Raw genomic sequence first — 18,996 nt, 5'->3', positions numbered from 1 at the left:
TGATATTTTTCACGTCTTCATGTGATAACCTTGTTTCATATTTTCAATAGATAACCTTGATTCAGATCTTCATTATATAGTCTTGTTTCAGATCTTCATTATATAGTCTTGTTTCAGATCTTCGTTAGATAGTCTTTTTCAGATCTTCAAATGATCGTCTTGTTTCAGATCTTCATTAGATAGTCTTGTTTCATATCTCTATGATATAGTCTTATTTCAGATCTTCATTCGATAGTCTCGTCTTGTTTCACATCTTCAGTAGATAGTCTTTTATACAATGTATCTTCATTAGATAGTCTTTCATATCTTCATTAGATAGTCTTGTTTCAGATCTTTATTATGATAGCCTTGATCCAGATCTTCATTCGATTCAGATTAGATAGTCTTGTTTCAGATTTTCATTCGTCTTGATTTAAATCTTCACTAGATAGTCTTGTTTCAGATCTTCATTAGATAGTTTTATTTCATATCTTCATTAGATAGTCTTCTTTCATATCGTCCTTTGATAGTTTTGTTTCAGATCTTCATTTGATAGTATTGTTTCATATCTTTATTCAATATTCTTGTGTGTGTGTGTGTGTGTATTTGAGTTTTGTCAGACGTGTATCAATCAGATATGATTATTTACGTCTGGGACTGACCTTTAACGTCACCGTCCAAAAGACGTGACCAGGGCTCGAACCTCGAACCTCTGCATCAATTTGTAACTTCCCCACAGCTTGGATTACAGGCGCACGCCACAACGCCCAGTTGCTTCAAATCTTCATTAGTCTCGTTTGAGATCTTCATTAGTCTTGTTTCAGATCTGCAACAATGTTACAGGTATTCATATTTTTGTTTTAGATCTTCACTAAAATGGTCTTGTTTCAGATGAATTTGAAATTTTCTATCAGAAAAATACCATACTATGTTAAATGTAAATCAGGAAATGAAAAAGGAAGGTTTAACAAGTTTAATTAAATGATATCTGTCTAAGGGGCAGAATTTATTTCTTCTTTTTCGTTAAACAAATGCAAAGACAGAATTATCCATCTAGCACTGCAAACAACATACTTAAGTGCACATTTGGTGATGATTCGCCTGAAACGGACAGTTTTCATTAAGAGATTACGACAAGTCGTTCATCATATCGCCAATCTGTAGTTTTTGACCGCAGCACAGCCTCTGGCAATGTTTCTGATTAAGAGACCGGGGGTGTCCGGGGGGGGGGGGGGGGGGGTAGGATGGTAAGACAGATATGTCAAGGTGAAGGAGAGACATTCAGAAGATATGTCACAAGTAGTATAAGCCACTGTCTGGCTTGTAAGCCACACAGATCAAGGCAATACTCGAGTAGGCCCTCCGCAGTGATGACTGTCTTTACCACGTGACATTTACTCCATGTCTACTACTGCGACCTATCTTTGACATGCTGGTACAATGGAGAATTTTAAGGGTCTATTGAAGACAGATCTCTTTTATTCCTTTAAATAGTGCATTTTGGTTTTATTGTATGTTGTGTGTTCAAAGATTCTTTTCCTTTATATTCTTATGTTTTACCTTTTTTTCCTAACTCCGAGCACATAGGTCCTTGAATATCATCTCGTGTGTGATATGCACCATAAAATAATGGTTCATTGTTATTTACTCTTGCAATCTTTTTGCATTCAAATCAATTCTATGTATACTCCAGGCCTTGTGCAAGCCTTTCACATTTGACATTAACTCTATGACTTCTGATTTACTCTTGTATACCTATCACTTTTGACTTTAACAACAATAATGTACACTTGAAATATATCTCGGCCTTGTAATATGAAGGTTAGGAAGAAGTGAAGAGGCTGATTTGTTTTTATGAGTTGCTTGTATTTTCATGTGCGATCAATTACATGTATAAAAATCAAATGTTCAATGAGTTGAAAAAAAATGTGTAATCATACAAATCTACTATTCGGTCATTGTAAGAAAATTAAATTGCTTCAAGTCTCTGATGTTTTTTTTTTTAAAAGAAAAGTTCTCTAAAATTCATTTTACAGCTGAATTGCTTGAGGCATTGAAAGTAATAATCTTCATGCTTCAATTTCACTCCAAAACCTGGAGGGGTTTCCCTTAAAAATCTAATTTTAAGATAGTCGACATGTTGTATTTCGTATTCCAATTTTAGGGATTACTGATTATGTTGTAGTCAAATAAGGTGCTTTCAAGCCGACTAATCTCCAAAATACCTGTAAATTTATGAAAACTTGAAATACCTAATAACTATTCTCGGCATTCATACTTACCCAAACAACAGACCCTTTTGGGGCAAGTCCTCAGAAGTTGACGAGGCGCATTATTCAAACGCGCTAGCTGACCAAGCCAGCAATCCAAGCACCCTCGTCTGCACCCAGCATATTCGCTAGGATGGGATAGTTTTCCTCACTTAATTGCTTTCAAACTGCGAGAATAACTGTGAGAAAGTGGGCACGTCGAGGTCTAGTGGTTCTGATTCTTGCCTTTCAAACAGAGGGTTGTAGGTTTTAATCCTAGCCATGGCATGTTTTTTTACCCACACTGTGCTGCACTCGACCCAGGTGAGGTGAATGGGTACCTGGCAGGATTAATTCCTTGAATGCACCAAGCGCCTTCAACAGCTGGATCTACAGCCGGGGTAATATACAGTTGCGCCATTGGATAGGCAACTTGATAAATCGGCGCCTCATAAATGCTATATACATACATTACCTGTAACTTTGGAAACAAAGATTCTCACAATTTTGACACGTACATGTCCCTACTCTATGACGTATAATGTCTTTCAGGAATATTACAACTAATAAGTTGTAGTTTTGTATAACTTTATGCCTACTTCCAAGATTTGATTTCCAAGGTATGAACTTGCTTTCAGTCTGGTAATACCGGTGTCAGTCTCGCTCATAGCCGGGAGGTCAGGATTTCAAGTCCCAGCCAGATGGAATTTGCTGCTTCCCTGATTGACGTTCAACGATTTAAGGGATAGAGCAACGTCAATCTGGCACTGCTCATTGGCTGCCTGGACCACAATCAATTTGGCAAAATTTATTTTGGGGGGATTTCTATCTTGAACAATGAAATATGGATTTTTCATTTTATCATTTAAAAAAAATGCCTGGTATTTTCTTATCAGGGTAGATCAGAGTAAATTTCCTCATCACAGAATACCCGGTATTCCCACATTTTTGGTCGGTCTGAAGGTGCCTATATTAGACGTGTGATTTCCATTCAATTACCTTTTAATATGTTATCAAGTGCGACAGTCGTTTTGTTCACGTTATATTTAAATATGATATTGCATTGAGTGACAGTGTACGTAATGGTACTAAAATTCAACAATAGTTTTGCGTCTGCTACATGTACATTGTAATTGCACAGCTTGAAATCGTAACTAATTTGATATTTTATGTTATATTGCGTATGTAGGTTATTATTTTCATGCCGTGATTGCATTTTAATGATTTCTCGAGAATGATATTTAGAGATTCCATATTTCTCTGAAAGGAGAGCGAAGGAGCGCAGTGCAGAAATAAACAGAAAGAAAATGAAAGAACGAGAGAGAGAGAGAGAGATGGAGGGGGCAGTGGGGGAGTGGAGAATATAACAGAGAGAGAGGGGGAGAGGGGTAAGAGATGGGAGGCAATAATAGGGATTGGATGTGGAGGATGAAATATGGAAAAGAGAGGGAATTTGAGGTATACACAGAGAGAAGGATGGATGAGATATAATTGAAACAGATGGAATGATAGTCGAAACATTGGGGACTAACAGAGATTATATACCAAGACATTTTTTTTTCTCTCTCTCTAGGCAAGAAAACATTTTGGAGTGAAGGAGAGATTTCCAAAAAGAAACAAAAAGAAATTTGTGTATTACAAAACAAACTCAAACAATAGTGTGAGGATTCTGAAGATCTAAACACAATGCCAGTTTGACATTCATCTTATTTATTTATTTTATTGGATTTCTTTTAAATACAGGGTATTTTAGGTTCTGGGTTTGCTTTAAAGGTACAACACAAGCAAAGGCAAAAACATTTCAGTCGTCAGATTCCTGCTGCTGCCACCCTTATACAGGTGAAATTCATTTATCATTATTTTTTATTTTCATTCAATTTCCAATTACTTTCATTTCATTTTGCCATTACCATTCATTTTCATTCCTTTTCATTTCAATTTTCTTTCATTTTGCGTTTATTTTCAATAAATTAGTCAGTTAATTCTCATTTAACCCTTAACGTGCCATGAACACATTTTCGCGGAACGGTCATACAGCTATTGTTATGCCTATTGAATTTTGAGGAGTGCATTGCATGCATGAGTGATTCCATTGTTCAGTTCAGCATATGGTCAAGAGGTTTAACATAATTGTCTCAGAAATGATTCCCTTTTTTATAAATAAAACAGTTAAATATAGACTCTGAAAAAAAATGGCACTCGCTGATTACAATGAATGGCACATTAAGAGTTAAGTTTTGCATTAAATTTCCTTTTTTATTACATTTCCATTAATTTTCATTCAATTTTTCATTCATTTACATTCATTTTTCATTTGATTTTTCATTCATTTACATTAATTTTCATTTGATTTTTCATTTATTTTCATTTGATTTTTCATTTCCTTACATTCATTTTCATTTGATTTTTCATTAATTTACATTCATTTTCATTTGATTTTTCATTCATTTACATTAATTTTCATTTGATTTTTCATTTCCTTACATTCATTTTCATTTGATTTTTCATTCATTTACATTCATTTTCATTTGATTTTTCATATACATGTATTTACATTCATTTTAATCTGATTTTTTCATTCACTTACATTCATTTTCATTTGATTTTTCATTCACTTACATTCATTTTCATTTGATTTTTCATTCATTTACGTTCATTTTCAATTAATATTCATCTACTTTCAATTCACTTTTTGATTTATTTTTCAATTCTTTTCAATCTAAGTGATTTTCATGTAATTTTCAGAAGTAAAACTTAATTGCTCTTTTGATAGTTCCCTGAAGTCAGAAATGCAAGGGTTTATCCCAACAACATAAGAAGGAATAAATGCTTTGATTAATTTAATCATTATTTATTTGATTTTTATGTGTGCATTACAGTGTGCCTGGAGGCTATATGCATCAAATCAGGATGGCTTCAAATCAGAAGCCACATGGAAAATCCACTTAGCGCCCCCAACACCCAGCTTGCAACAATCCGTGCCTAACCAAATATCAGGGGTCATGAACTCCGTCAAACCTCACCTCGCGTTGAAGCGGCGGAAAAGCTCCAAGCTAAGCCTCAAGGAGGCGCTCCTGCCGACAACGCTCCTCGAACTGTGCGAGCAGCCGACGTCGGCTCCGAACCAGAATTCAAATTCCAATGCCTCCTCTCCGCCGGCGGATAAGATATCGCCGTTGATCGCCGGTGGGGTTGCCTGTAACTTGGCCGGGTCGGTGGCAGTGGCGGCAGCGGGTGCCGGCGGTGACATGGTTTGCTACATGGAAGAACCAACTGCAGGTACTTGTATAATTCTAATTTTGGGTCTTTGAGTCTTGAATCCCCCTTAAAAGAAGAGATTTCAATTTGTCAAAAGTCTGAGTTTTTTAGGGGCCTAGCTATTTCCACATACCCAAATTTTCTGACATCTTGAAATGATTTTGATGAAATTTAGTAATGATAATAATATTCAATATTGATGCATCCCTTGATACAATGTTTTTACTTTGCTGCATACTAATACCCCAGCGAAAAAAGACTACCATGAGTTCCTTCCTTTCGAGTACCCATTTACTTCACCTGAATGGAGAGTTGCAAAGCTAGATAAACGCCTTGCCAAAGGACTCGAGTGCAGCAGTGGGATTTGAACCCTGAACCTTTTGGTTTAAAGTCTGAAGGCTTTCTTCAATGATGAGTGACGAGTTATTCTCATTCATAATAATAATAATAATGATAGTTACATTTATATAGTGCTTCATATTTTATGTTTTTAAGCACTTTACATTGTAATGATTATTACCCCTGTCGTGGGATCCATCATTGTTCCAAACATAAAGTGCATCGCCTCCACTCCCTTGGGAGTATCCTGACCAGGCAACCGTTTGTCGGTGCACACGTGCCAATCTAATCACATTGATGTCCACATCCTACCAGGTATCCATTTAACACCTGGGTGGAGAGTGGCAAATGTGGTCAAGTGCCTTTGCCAAAGGACATTCATCACATACTCTATTGAATACAAAAGTGTTTGCAAATGTTGATAATTTAAATTTAGGGAACAATAAATCAGCATATAAATAACTCGAGCAATAATAACGATTTCTTTTATTGACCTAACAGGAAACTATTTCTCCTTCATGATTATATTTCTTATTCTTAGGAAATCCCAATAGGAAAAGAGCGGTAGAGTTGTCGGTCTCAGACAGCTCGCAGAAAACGATGAGAATGGGAGATATTATTTGCCTTGATGCCCACGACGAGAGTGATAACTATAGCCTTCCCTATGTGCCTGAAACAATAACCACGTAAGTCAATATCAAGGTTAAATCTATTATTGATCCTCAAATTGGCAATGATTGTTAATGTTCTCTTCATTTCCATACTTCACAAAAATAAATATGAATATAACATGAAGCAAAATAGATGAAGTCAAGATCAAGCTTTGAATCTGATTTTGATCCTCAAATTGGCAGTGATTGTGAATGTTCTCTTCATTTCCATACTTCACAAAAATTAATATGGATATAACATGATGCAAAAAAGATGATAAAAGTAAAGTATTTTTAAGAGTTGCCCATTTTCACTTTCGAACTGTGATTCATTCGTTTCCATCTTGTTGCCAACAATCGTGAATTTTCTATTCATTTTCACTCTTTGGCAAAATTGAATATAGATACAATTTGATGGATATGATTTGAGTCAAAATGGATAATACAAGTAAATTTTTAATATAAAGTTGGCAATTTGCATTTTTAAACAGTGATTTTATTTTTTTCATTGTGTTGCCAATAAAGAATACAGTATATGAGGATTTGTTCAAATTCTCCATTTGCCTTATGCTCCTTTTATTCTAATTAGCAACAATGGTAAATTTTCAATTCATTTTTCGTACTTTGACGAAATTAGATACAGATAGAACATTAATCAAAATAGGTAATACAAGCAATATATTGACAACAAATTACCAATTTGCATGTTTTAACAGTGTTTTTGTTTTCATTGTGTTGCCAATTTAAAGTGTGCACTGATTAGCTTAAGTTCCCTATCAGACTAAGTTTGCTCAAATCTCGGGATTCTAGCATAATTTTTCCATGCTCAAGATTAGTAGTTGAAGTTTTTAGAAACCCTATCCATATTAGCCCAAGCGAGGGAGCTCTACATTGAGCATGAAATGTGACCTTCAGCTATGGAGCATGCTCTGGACTTCATATTTGAATAGCAGGCCATGAAGACGTATCATGAATAAATTTGACCCCAGCAAATACATGAGTGCCTCTTGTCTTTTAGCCAGACAATTGACCAACTTGCATGCTATCTTGCCAGGAGTAATTGACTTGATGTTTATAATGTGGGCTTAAAAACATAAATGAGGTAAATTTTCTCATGTACAAACTAACGAAAATTACCACAAAATACTACTGAGCTTTGCATTATATTTGAATGAAATATCTTTCCTTAAATTTCTAGCGCTCTGAAATTCTTTTTAAGCAATGAATTACACCTGTCTATTAAAGTTGATTAAATGATAATTAATGAAGGCAAATTTTGAATGCTTACATGTATATTTGCTGACTTATAGTGTGAGTTTTTAGTGTCAAATGTTTATTTCAGTTTTGGTAAATGATATAAGTTTTTGTTCTATTTTGATTCTTTTCCCCGCTCCAGACTCACAGATGCCCATAAAAATGCAATTCGTGCAATAAGAAAAATTAGGTATTTTGTCGCGAGGAGAAAATTCCAGGTACGTGAAATAATTCATCTTAATTTTGAGGATCCATTTCAGATTTTGTTTATTTCCATTTCGAACAATTACCGTAGAATATTCATTTTGATATAAACAATAATACATAAGGAAATTTCTACAAACAATGTGTAGTCAAGATTATCTTACAAACAGGTTGGGAATGGGGGGGACTGCTAAGAAAGCAGGGTTTGTAGAGTGCAGCCTCTAATTATGAATAACCTTATAAATAGTTTAGACACAAACAAGGTACGACAAGGTGACAACTTGAGCAAAGCCAGTTAAAGGAAAAGTCCACCCCAACAAAAAGTTAATTGAATAAAAAAAAATCCAACAAGCACAACACTGAAAATTTCATCAAAATCGGATGGAAAATAAGAAAGTTATGACATTTTAAAGATTCGCTTATTTTTCACAAAATAGTTATGTGCACAATTTAGTCACATGCAAATGAGAGAATCGATGATGTCCCTCACTCACTTTTTTGTTTGTTTTTCATTGTTTGAATTGTACAAGATTTCAATTTATACAGATTTGACAATAAGGACAAACTTGACTGAACCAAAAAATGTTAAACAATGGTAATTTCACATGTGCAGGGAGAAATAAAACTTTGTTTCAAAGGACAATGGGGAGAAAATTAGAATATTTCATGTTTCGTATAATAAAATACAAAAGAAACAGTGAGTGAGTGATGCCATCAGTCCCCTTATTTGGATATCGACCAAGATGTGATTATAACTGTTTTGAGAAATTAAGTGAAACTTTAAAATGTCATAACTTTCTTATTTTACATCTGATTTTGATGAAATTTTTAGCATTATGCTTGTTGGATTTTTCTCTTTTTATTCAAATCAAATGTGTGTTGATTCTTGTTGGGGTGGACTTGTCCTTTAAAATCTCAATCTTTTACCCTTCATCATTGAGATCTCTGATCTGGTCTTTTTTATCATTCTTCATTGACAGCAAGCTAGAAAACCATACGATGTCAGAGATGTCATAGAGCAGTACTCACAGGGCCACCTAAACATGATGGTCCGAATCAAAGAATTACAGAGAAGAATCGATACTACGTTAGGAAAACCAGGATCAATGCTTTTTGGTAAGAAAATTATATCATCATAGATGTAGATGCACACATCTTACATACGGATGAGATTTACCTTTATTTTTTTATCTTCAAATTGGCAACAGTCATTAATTTTCTATTCATTTGCCAAATTTTTTAAATGACTATTTAAAGTCAAAATTAATGATAAATTTAACAGAAATTTGCCAATGTGCATATTGAAAGAGCGACTCTGTTGCCAATTTTGAGTCTGTAATGATTAGCTTTAGTAGAATGGCTTTCATTCAGCAATAACCCAGCATAATGTACTGAGAATGGTATCATTTTTCAGTATGTTTTTTTTCTCTTTCTAACAATATTCTATTTGTGATTATCAGCATTTAGGATAGAGAGAAAGTACAGCAATGTTTTCTAAATGTGACTCTGTGCCTCTATATAAAACAATGAACAATTACTGTACTACTAACCATTAAATTATATATTTTAATTGAATTATCTTGCCTTCGTACATTATAAAAATAAAACAGAAAGTACTCTAGATAATTTTGAAAATGCAGGAGTTTTCTGATTATGATCAACTTTCATACCGCAGACGATTATCTGATTTGTTCTTATTTTTAAATTTCCAAAGCCACGACTAATATCATTTTGATGATTTTATTTTTTAGGAGACAGAAAGCGGCAAACAGTTGTTGCAAGGGTTGCTGTAGTAGAACAAAATGTGAGTTTTAATTTTGTTGTCTCTTTATACATACATGTACATTGCCTCACATTACAGTTATATCCCCTGTTATGTGTTTATTTCACTTTTCAACACAATAGTGCTGGAGTTTTACTGAAAAAATATTTTTATACATTTAAGAGCCATGTAAAGTTAAATGATACCATCAATTTATAGAAGCAATTTCATCTTTTTCATATTTACATGTAGTTTGCCATAGGCATAGTTACAATCAGTTATGGTTTACTGTTTCTTATCTTACTGGGACTTGTATTCAAAAGGTATTAATGGATGTTACAGTATATGAAGAGTTTGGTTGCAAAAGGGGTTAGGTCCACTTTGGACCAATCCTAGAAAAATCATGTTTTTTATTCTCACTTATTGCAATATTCTTATGAGGAACTAAAGTGTTACGATGTACTACCCTATCATGTGAACATAAAATTGGGTATCAAAGAAATCTACCTGTCTTCAATTTTTTCTATATATTTTTTCAAAAATTATTATTGTGGACCTAACCCCTTTTGCAAGCAAACTGAAATTAATCCAATCTCTTTTGATAAAAAGGGGATTTTTCTCTGCCACTTTTATTCATGTTTTAATGTGAATTTCAATTTTCTTTGGTATCAGAGCGGCAAAAAATCTATAGGTTTTGAGACAGAAAACAATATAATTTATGAAAAATGGACCTAACCCCTATTCTCCATTTAAACGTCTACGTATGGAATGGCCAAACTGCAAAACCTGAGAAATTGGTTGTATAATCTATTTTCTTAATTCATTTTTCACTCAGATGCAATTGATGGATCGGAAGCTGGACAAGTGTATGCAACTCTTGAATATCCTGGTTGACCGAACCACACCCCAACCCGTGAGGAGACCAAAGCCTTCCAGTAAGACAACAACGTCATCATCTTCCTCAGAGGATGAAGATGAGGAGGATAGTTCTAGACGGGCAGCGAGCGGTAGCACTGATACGTAAAGGGAGATGCCTTCAACATCCCGGATAGGCAGTTTCTCAGGTTTTGCAGTTTGACCATTCCATACGTAGATGTTTGAATGGAGTGCCTCATTACTTGCAGATGCTGTCTTCAAGGGAAATGGCTTGGAGGTTGCTGCTAGACAGAAGCTCAGGTTGAACAGGATGGGATGTACTTTTCCAAAATGTCAGATCAGTGAAGATCGCTGTGACTCCAGCTCTTGCAGATGCTGTCTTCAAGGAAAATAGCTTAACGGTACCAGCTAGAGAAAAGCTTAGGTTTATACCACTCGAAGCTGTTTAGTGAAGATCAGTTTGGTCCCATTTTCCAGATACTGTCTTCGAGGAAAGTGGCTTGAAGGTTCCCGTTAGATGGTGGCTCAATTAAGTGAAGCCAGGGTCCCATCTCTTGCAGATGCTGTCTTTTTGAGGAATGGCGTAAAGGTTGCAGCTAGACACAAGCCAGAGTTTTGCGGATGGGTGTACAACCATAGCTGTCTGGTGAAGATCGCTTGGGTCCCCGGCATCTCTTGCTGATACTGTCTTTGGGGAAAATGGCTTGAAGGACACAGTTACACAGTATCTCGCTTTTTGCAGTTGGGATATGTTCTATCCATATCTGTCTGGTGAAGATTGGTCGCATCCAATCTTCTAATGCTCTCCTCAAGGAAGGCATGGGTGTCAGTGTTGAACAGTGGAGTGGGCTTTACAGATAGTGCTGTATCAGTATCTGGTATAGATCATAATCCTTTGCTGATGCTATCATCTCTGAAAACTCATGTTGACTATCAAGGGCAATCTAGGATTAACACCAATGTCTAGATAGATGGAAGCATGCAAAATACCTCCAGAAGCACTTCACATTCCAAAAGAATTGTGACTGCTCAACAGTCACTTGCTGTTGGCTGCAGGATGACCTTGTGAATTGCTGCTATTTCCCATCCTTCAGCCAAGACAGAAAGCTTTTGGAGTACAAAGAACCATAATCAGTACACCGCTAGAGGTTTATACGATGTCTTCAGAGAAGTTTGTTGTGTGACAGCAACCAAATAAATGATAGGTAGATAGGAAGCTACATTATGCATAATTACAGAGTCTCACATGCAAATAAAAGATCTTCATGGCCTTTAGAGAGTCTTATGCATTGCATGAATGTATGTGTAAATAAAGCCCCATCTTATTCACAATCACTAAGTCATACATTCCATGTTAGGCACCTTGACAAAGTCTGCAGCAAGTATGCAGGGAATCTGCAGAGAGAGAGAGAGAGAAAGAGAGAGAGGCTGGACAGAATTCCTACCGAAAGATGCGGTGTAGACTTTGTCATGAAACCTTGATAGCTTTAAGTGCAGGCACAGATAAAGGCCAGGATTGTTTTAAGGATGTAGCGGCCATAGCCCATAGCCACTTGATGACTAGACATCTGTTCCTGCAGCATTTGCTCCAATCTCGATGTCTTGTAACACATACATGTAGGCCCGTATTCTGAACTCGGATTTAAATTAAACCCTGGTATAAAGTTGTGGTTTAACTATGGAGAGCCAATTGGAGCACAAACCCTCACAGTACACGTTCAATATATTGACTCATATGACACCCAAATTGTTCATAATTGTCTGGGAATGATAACTGAAGTACATGTATTTTTCTTCATTATAAAAGCAAAAGGAAACAAAATAGTAAACATGAGAAATATACAATATAAACAGAAATTTTGAACTTTTGGCTCCCCATAATTTTAGCACAGAGTTAGACCGTGGTCTAAGTTAAACCTGACTTCAGAATACGGGCCATAGTGTAGGGTTCTTTTGTGGTAAGGTGTTGTTGCAACGTGAGCTGACATACATGTATATGATGCAGGTTAATGTGGAAACTACCGCCTTTGGCTCCTTGTCCTTTTTTGGTGGCAGCAGTGGGATGCTACATAGTGGGCAGTGTGATTAGGGGAGGGTTTCATGAAGCATTTGCTCTGAGCCAATCAGATGCAAGGATTTCAGTAGCTTATAACACTTGACAGTGAAAATCATTGACTGTAGAATTCAGCAAGATAGCTGTCAAGGAACATATGCATTTCAGAATGATACAAAGTTCTTCATCAAATTCAAACTAAGTGTTTGATCATGTATTCAAACTGTGTCATAACTATTCCATGACAATTAGCTTTATTTTTCATCATTCCCCCCAAAAAAAATTATGGATGAAATTGTGATCAAACTTACTTGGTGTAATTGATTAACAATGAATCCATCAAAGCTCTTTTACATGCAGGCCAGTTGTCCAGCAAGTTTAAAAAAAGGTACATATTTCTTTTAAAATGTCGAGTCAGCCTACCATTTATATTCAATCTATATATCAATTTATATCAAATATGCAAATACATGTAAATGATACTTAAACAAATAATTGTACTGCATAAGATCTGTGGGTTTATGGGGGGGGGGGGTAGCAAATGACAAATAATATGTACTTTACATTTAATACTGAGCAGAGAATTTTCTTACAAAAGGATAAGAGAGTGTTGATTCTAAATAAAATTGTCTGTACTTTCATTGTATTTGTTACGTAATACAAGAATGATTTTGATCACATTTCTGTGGAGTGCCATTTGGTAATGTTTTCCGCTGAGTTTAGGTTTCCTTTATCCTGACATTTATACTTGCAATAATTATTTTTCTTTTCAATATTTTGACCAAGGTTCCAACTCAAGTCTTATTTCAATTTGGTATGGCCTTGGATATAAATATAATACTAGGGTGCTTATTAATAGGACTTAATAAGATACATGTATGACACAATGATATACAAACCCCATTTATGCATAAGGTACATGTATCTTAATCGTATTAACTCAAATTTTCATGTTCAAGGGTTTGTTAGGAATAAAACAGAAAAATCTTGCTTCCAATTTTTAAGAATTGAACAAAAACATTTTGAGATTATACCTGCAACAAACGATGTCTTCTGAGAGAGAAAAATAATGAAAATGATAAAATGACATTTACCTAGCATTGTTTACTGAAAGGGTTCTTTTGATTGGTTTGGTTTTATTTATGGTATGAAAATCACAACAAAATACATTATACAAAATGTTAAAATTAAATATGTAAGCACTTAAAAAGATACGGATGGATCACTCTATTCAGAGCCATTGATGAAATGGCTCTGTTCTTCCTAGAGGTCCAATAGACAAGCATTCTTTATTCCATAGTCACAAAAATTTACCGGCTTTTTGGTAATTAAGCTTTCACTTGCTAGGCTGCAAGCTTCGTCAGACCTTTGTCGTAGCAGTCACTGTTGCCGATGCAGCACGATGGTCAATATGCACTATCCTCGACGTACGATCCCATACTCCGTTGTGCTGCAACAGCGTCAGCTACGACGAAGGTCCGACGAAGCTTGCACATCCAGCTACCAAGCGAAAGCTTACCAAAAAGCGGGTAAGATTTCGTGAGTGAGGAATAAAGATTTTTCTCATGTCCAGCATTGTTTAGCACCGAGTTTTGAAACTTGTTGAAATGCCCCCCAGGGTGGGAGTGAAAAAAGTGCATACATGTATATTGTATGTACATGTAGGCAAGCCAGGATCCGATGCCCTGCCGGGGTAAAAGTATATTTGTAAAGCGCTGAGAGACATCGTTCTGGGCCCCGTCTTACAAAGAGTCACGATTGATCCGATCAATCGCAACTATGGACGGCCAGCAACGTTAACATCTATTATGCATGTTAGTTCAAAAATATTTTCTAGCTATGATGTATATTCATGCATTCATTGTTTTCTTGAAAATTCACTGCGCTTCTCTTTGCATACAAAGGACATTGTGCAAATATTTCGTAGAAAAAATTATGACACTGATGGATTTCCATAGAGTTACAATTGATCGGATCAATGGCAACTCTTTGTAAGACGGGGCCCTGATACATCAAGCGCTGCAAAAGTGAATATTATTATTTTTTTTTTTATCTGCACTTCATGCAACATTGCAAACACCAGCAAAGCGTTGCATTAATTCAGTAGTAAGAATAATCGGGAGTTCCTGCCCATTTCTAATTTTTCCTGATTTTTTTTTCAAGTTTAGTTTTTGTGTTTTTTGAAGAAATCACCTTACTTTTACCTTTTGGGAATAATCTTCAATTTTAGCTTTTTTTATTTTGATTATCATAATGCAATACTATAAGCTTGGAAGCTAAAAAAGGTATTTGTATGTATTTATATGAGTAGGAATGATGGAGAGGAGGGGCAGTGAAAATGCATTTATTGGTAAGATATTTGTACATGAAAAATAAATAATTTGTTTAGATTGTTCCAGATTACATCAGTATCAATTTCATATAAAGCTGCAACACTAGGATAAAAATCATGCTGTTTGAGTGCTCAGTGGAATCAAATTTTGCATCATTATTGTGAGAATAAGGATTATAGTTTGAAGTTATGTTCTATGTTTTGTTCATTGCACACACTTCAAGGTGACTTGAAGTCACACTTAACTTTGTGAAACCACCCCCCCCCCCCTGCAGTATTGTGAGTGGGCTTATTAGAAAGAGATTGCTTACACTCCCAAAATAAAATTTTATGCGTGGTTGCATTTTGACAGTGATTCTTGTTTTAGAAGATGGGATCCTAGCTAGCTGTTGCATAAAAGTTACCATTTTTATTTTGATTGGCTGTTGACCAGCGTTACCATGGTAGTTACCATTGAATGGCAAAGTTACCTTTATAGTAACTTTTATGCAACTGGAACCTCATGGACTTTCAGTAATGAGATTCGGTGGGGGGGTCACAAAAAGTTATAACTGAGACTTAAAGTCATATGCTCTAAGTGCTAATGTACCTTTGATAGCTAGCATGCAATTGCATTGATTAATACCTTGCAAATCTTTCTGCAACGGGCCCCAGGGGCCTATTGCAGAAAGAGTTGCAATCAATCGCAACTTTAAAAATCATGTGCAACTTTAAAAATCATGCGTAACTTGATTTTCAACCAATCAACAACGCGCATTTGGGACTTGCGATTGATAATTTGACTTGCGTTTAAACGCAACTCTTTCTGCAACGGACCCCAGGTAGCTTGCATCTTTGTCCAACTCAGCAATGCATCTTTAGAAGTTTAAGACTATAACTTTTAGTCACATTTAATTTTTTGTGAGACACCCCTTCCATGTTATTCATAGCTTCTCTGGGCTAGCTTTTAGTAGAAAAGTTATATGCTGGTTTATGATGAAAGATACTTTTTTCTTTTTTTATCATGTACATTCCTCTTCGGGACTTATGCAGCAATTTGAAACAATTGTATCATAAAAAAGGCAATAATGTAATCATTTCAACAATAATTTGATTGAATTTGATTTAGATAATGGTACACCAAAGATGTTTGCATTTTTAATTAGATTTAACCTGCTTGTATTTCATTGCAGAGAGGTGTGGAACAAGTTAATGTTCAAATATTTATTTGAATATTTGTACGAAAATGGCTGAACTCGATTTTTTTCAAGTTTGGGGGAAATTTATTAAATAGAATACTGCATGTATTTTTGTATGAGGACCTTCATGCAGTGTAAGGTACTACATGTACTACCACCTTTCTGTTATAGAAGATTATATTTTTTCCATAAATTGTATAGGTCTGTATGGAAATGTGAAATTTGCAAAGTGCTCTCCCTCATTTTTGCACTTTTGGATCGGTCAAGTTCACCCCAGCAAAAAGTTGAATTGAATAAATGGAGAAAAATCAAACAAGAATAACACTGCAATTTTCATGAAAATCATACATATACGTGCAATGAAAAGTATGATACTTCGAAATTCGCCATCATCGTATGCCACTCTAAGTTCATTGTATGATTAGCAGATTCATGTACAATACGATCACCCTATGGCTCATCTAAGATGATTGTAGACCAAAAACGGGCATTAAAGATAATTTCCTTGCTGAATAATATTTCTAAAATCAAATAAATTTCCATCAAAAGTGGTTGTAGTACCTTCTAGATGTGAATTCTATAGCCTACTTCAATCAGATGTGATACTGTATGTCAAGAGCTCAGGAACATTTAAAAAAATTAAATTCAGACATGCTGCACATACAAACACGTCGGCCCGGTATTCTAGACAGAGGTTTCAATGGTAACATCTCACAATACCATTGACTATGCACACTTTTCTACATCATTACGCTATTTCATCACATACACTAATACCGCTTTCAGTAAGTGGATGGTCCAGACCAACTCCGGGCTAAGTCGCAAACTTTTTAGTTTATGAATGCAGCGTGCTAGAATAGTCCGGGCCAGACCGGTGCTATTTTGACGTTGCTATTAGCAGCGCACCAGACAGCACCATCCATTATGTGCTCAAGTATTTGAATGGGTGATCATAAAAGTAGCGCCGCTCTGGTATTTACAGAACACTTGTGGTGCGGACCAAAATATCATGAGTTACTGAAAACGGTATTTATATAGAGGGATCACATTAAATGTGCGCTTTTAACAAAGGGCGCTAAAAGAAAGTGTAATTCATTCTTTACTTTTTTTCTTGTTATACATGTACATGTATTTCTAACACATGAAATCTGCATAAGCCATGGTCCTGTACGATGGTACAATTGATACATGTACCTCTTATGAGAATACCGGGCCTTCAAGTCTCAGAACAGATCCAAAGTTGTGTGGAAAAACTTGTTCCATTGTAATAATGAAATTGTGGTTATATTACTAGTGTTCTGCGATATTATAAGTTTCATTAATATGTCATGAGCCATGTTGGACGATGTCTGCATTTTTTTTGCAAAACTTCTGATTATGTTGCACAACCTTGTGTTCATTTGTTTTGAAACCATTTGAAAGACTTTATTTGTCTGTATTCTTTGTGAAAGTTAAAATCGTTTGCCTCTGCAACATCATTGAATTATACAATTGTGATATACTATAGATTTATTGTAATCAGGTGATTGGCTGAAATTGGTCATTTATCGTGACCGGTCATTTATTTAAGTAATGGCAAGTTTTCTCATGACTGGTCTCAAACTAGTTCTATTTACTGATCGTGGTTAAGACAAGGATATGTGGTTTACCATCAAATAACAAGGATCATTATCATATAAAACATAAAATGCACAGGATTTTGCTCAGGCATTAGTACGATTACCCACATTTGTTACTTTTGAAATGGTCAAAAAATACCTTAAATATATAATTTTTACTAATGCCCTCAATTATGTGTGCCAGTAATATATTTTATACTAATGCCTCATTCATTTATAGACATGTAGTTCATACACAGAGATGTTCCTGAACTTTGAGGCGCCATTATTAACAGGCTTTGGTATTTTTATTAAATATGTGAGAAAGAGGTAGAACAACTTCTCTTCAAGTATTTATTTGATTTTATACTCACGGTATTGTATAAAACGTTTTACATAGAAATCATAGTGATTTTATGTTTAAGAAAATTTAGAAGAATATGGTACTGGGTATCAATATTATGATTGTGATATGATATTATATACGATACATTCTGACACAATAAATGAATCTTTCTCAACAAATATGAGATACTTGTGATCATGGGTGCTCTTAAGTATTTTGAAAGTCTATATTGATTGATTCATTCATTCATGAGTTGATTTACAGGTTGATTGACAGTTTGATTGATTGATTGATTGACTGACTGATTGATTGATCGAGTGACTGAACGATTTATTGATTGGTTGATTGATTGACTGATCGATCGATTGATGAATTGATTGATTCATTCATTTATTAATTGCTTGATTGATTCATTCATTCGTTGCTCGACAGGTTGATTGATTCATTCATTAATTGCTTGATTAATTGATTGATTCATTCATTGCTTGACAGGTTGATTGATTGATAGGTTGATTGATTGATTCATTCATTGCTTGACAGGTTGATGAATAGGTTGATTGATTTTTAAAGAAAACCAAAATAACAACTATCAACAAAAATAAATATTTTGGTACAATTGTGATTTTAAATGAATTCAATGATTCTTGAGGGAGATTAGAAAGGGAGAGATCAAGGAGAGAGAGAGAGTAACAGAGAGAGAGGATGGGCAGAAGAGTGAGTGCAGGACAGAGGAGGCTGGAAGGGGGACAATTAGGGTTGTTTGGTCTAGCCGAGGGTCTTGTTGCTTAGTGGTCAGAGTGTTGGACTCATTGTGAGGTTGGGAGTTCAAATTCCCACTCGGCCATTATCTGCACTTTAACCAAAAAGGCCCAAGAGTAATTTCAGTTGTCTATATGGGCAGCCACTATGACCGATTAA

The 18,996-nt window shown here is 35.3% G+C and overlaps 1 protein-coding gene across 1 annotated transcript; it reads left to right on the top strand.

The window, feature by feature from the left end:
• The first annotated feature begins 3,623 nt into the window (after positions 1-3,623).
• LOC129282828 (potassium voltage-gated channel subfamily KQT member 1-like) lies at positions 3,624-18,289 on the top strand. Its single transcript, XM_064115161.1, has 8 exons — positions 3,624-3,686; positions 3,972-4,067; positions 5,108-5,507; positions 6,367-6,511; positions 7,872-7,947; positions 8,914-9,049; positions 9,685-9,737; positions 10,531-18,289. Exons 1-8 carry the CDS (start codon positions 3,624-3,626, stop codon positions 10,717-10,719), a joined length of 1,158 nt encoding a protein of 385 aa, XP_063971231.1. The 3' UTR covers positions 10,720-18,289.
• The last annotated feature ends 707 nt before the right edge of the window (positions 18,290-18,996 follow it).

Source organism: Lytechinus pictus, unplaced genomic scaffold (assembly GCF_037042905.1).
Source record: "Lytechinus pictus isolate F3 Inbred unplaced genomic scaffold, Lp3.0 scaffold_20, whole genome shotgun sequence".
Classification (NCBI taxonomy): domain Eukaryota; kingdom Metazoa; phylum Echinodermata; class Echinoidea; order Temnopleuroida; family Toxopneustidae; genus Lytechinus; species Lytechinus pictus.
Note: the sequence above shows the minus strand (reverse complement) of the source record. Positions and strands in the feature narration are given on the sequence as shown.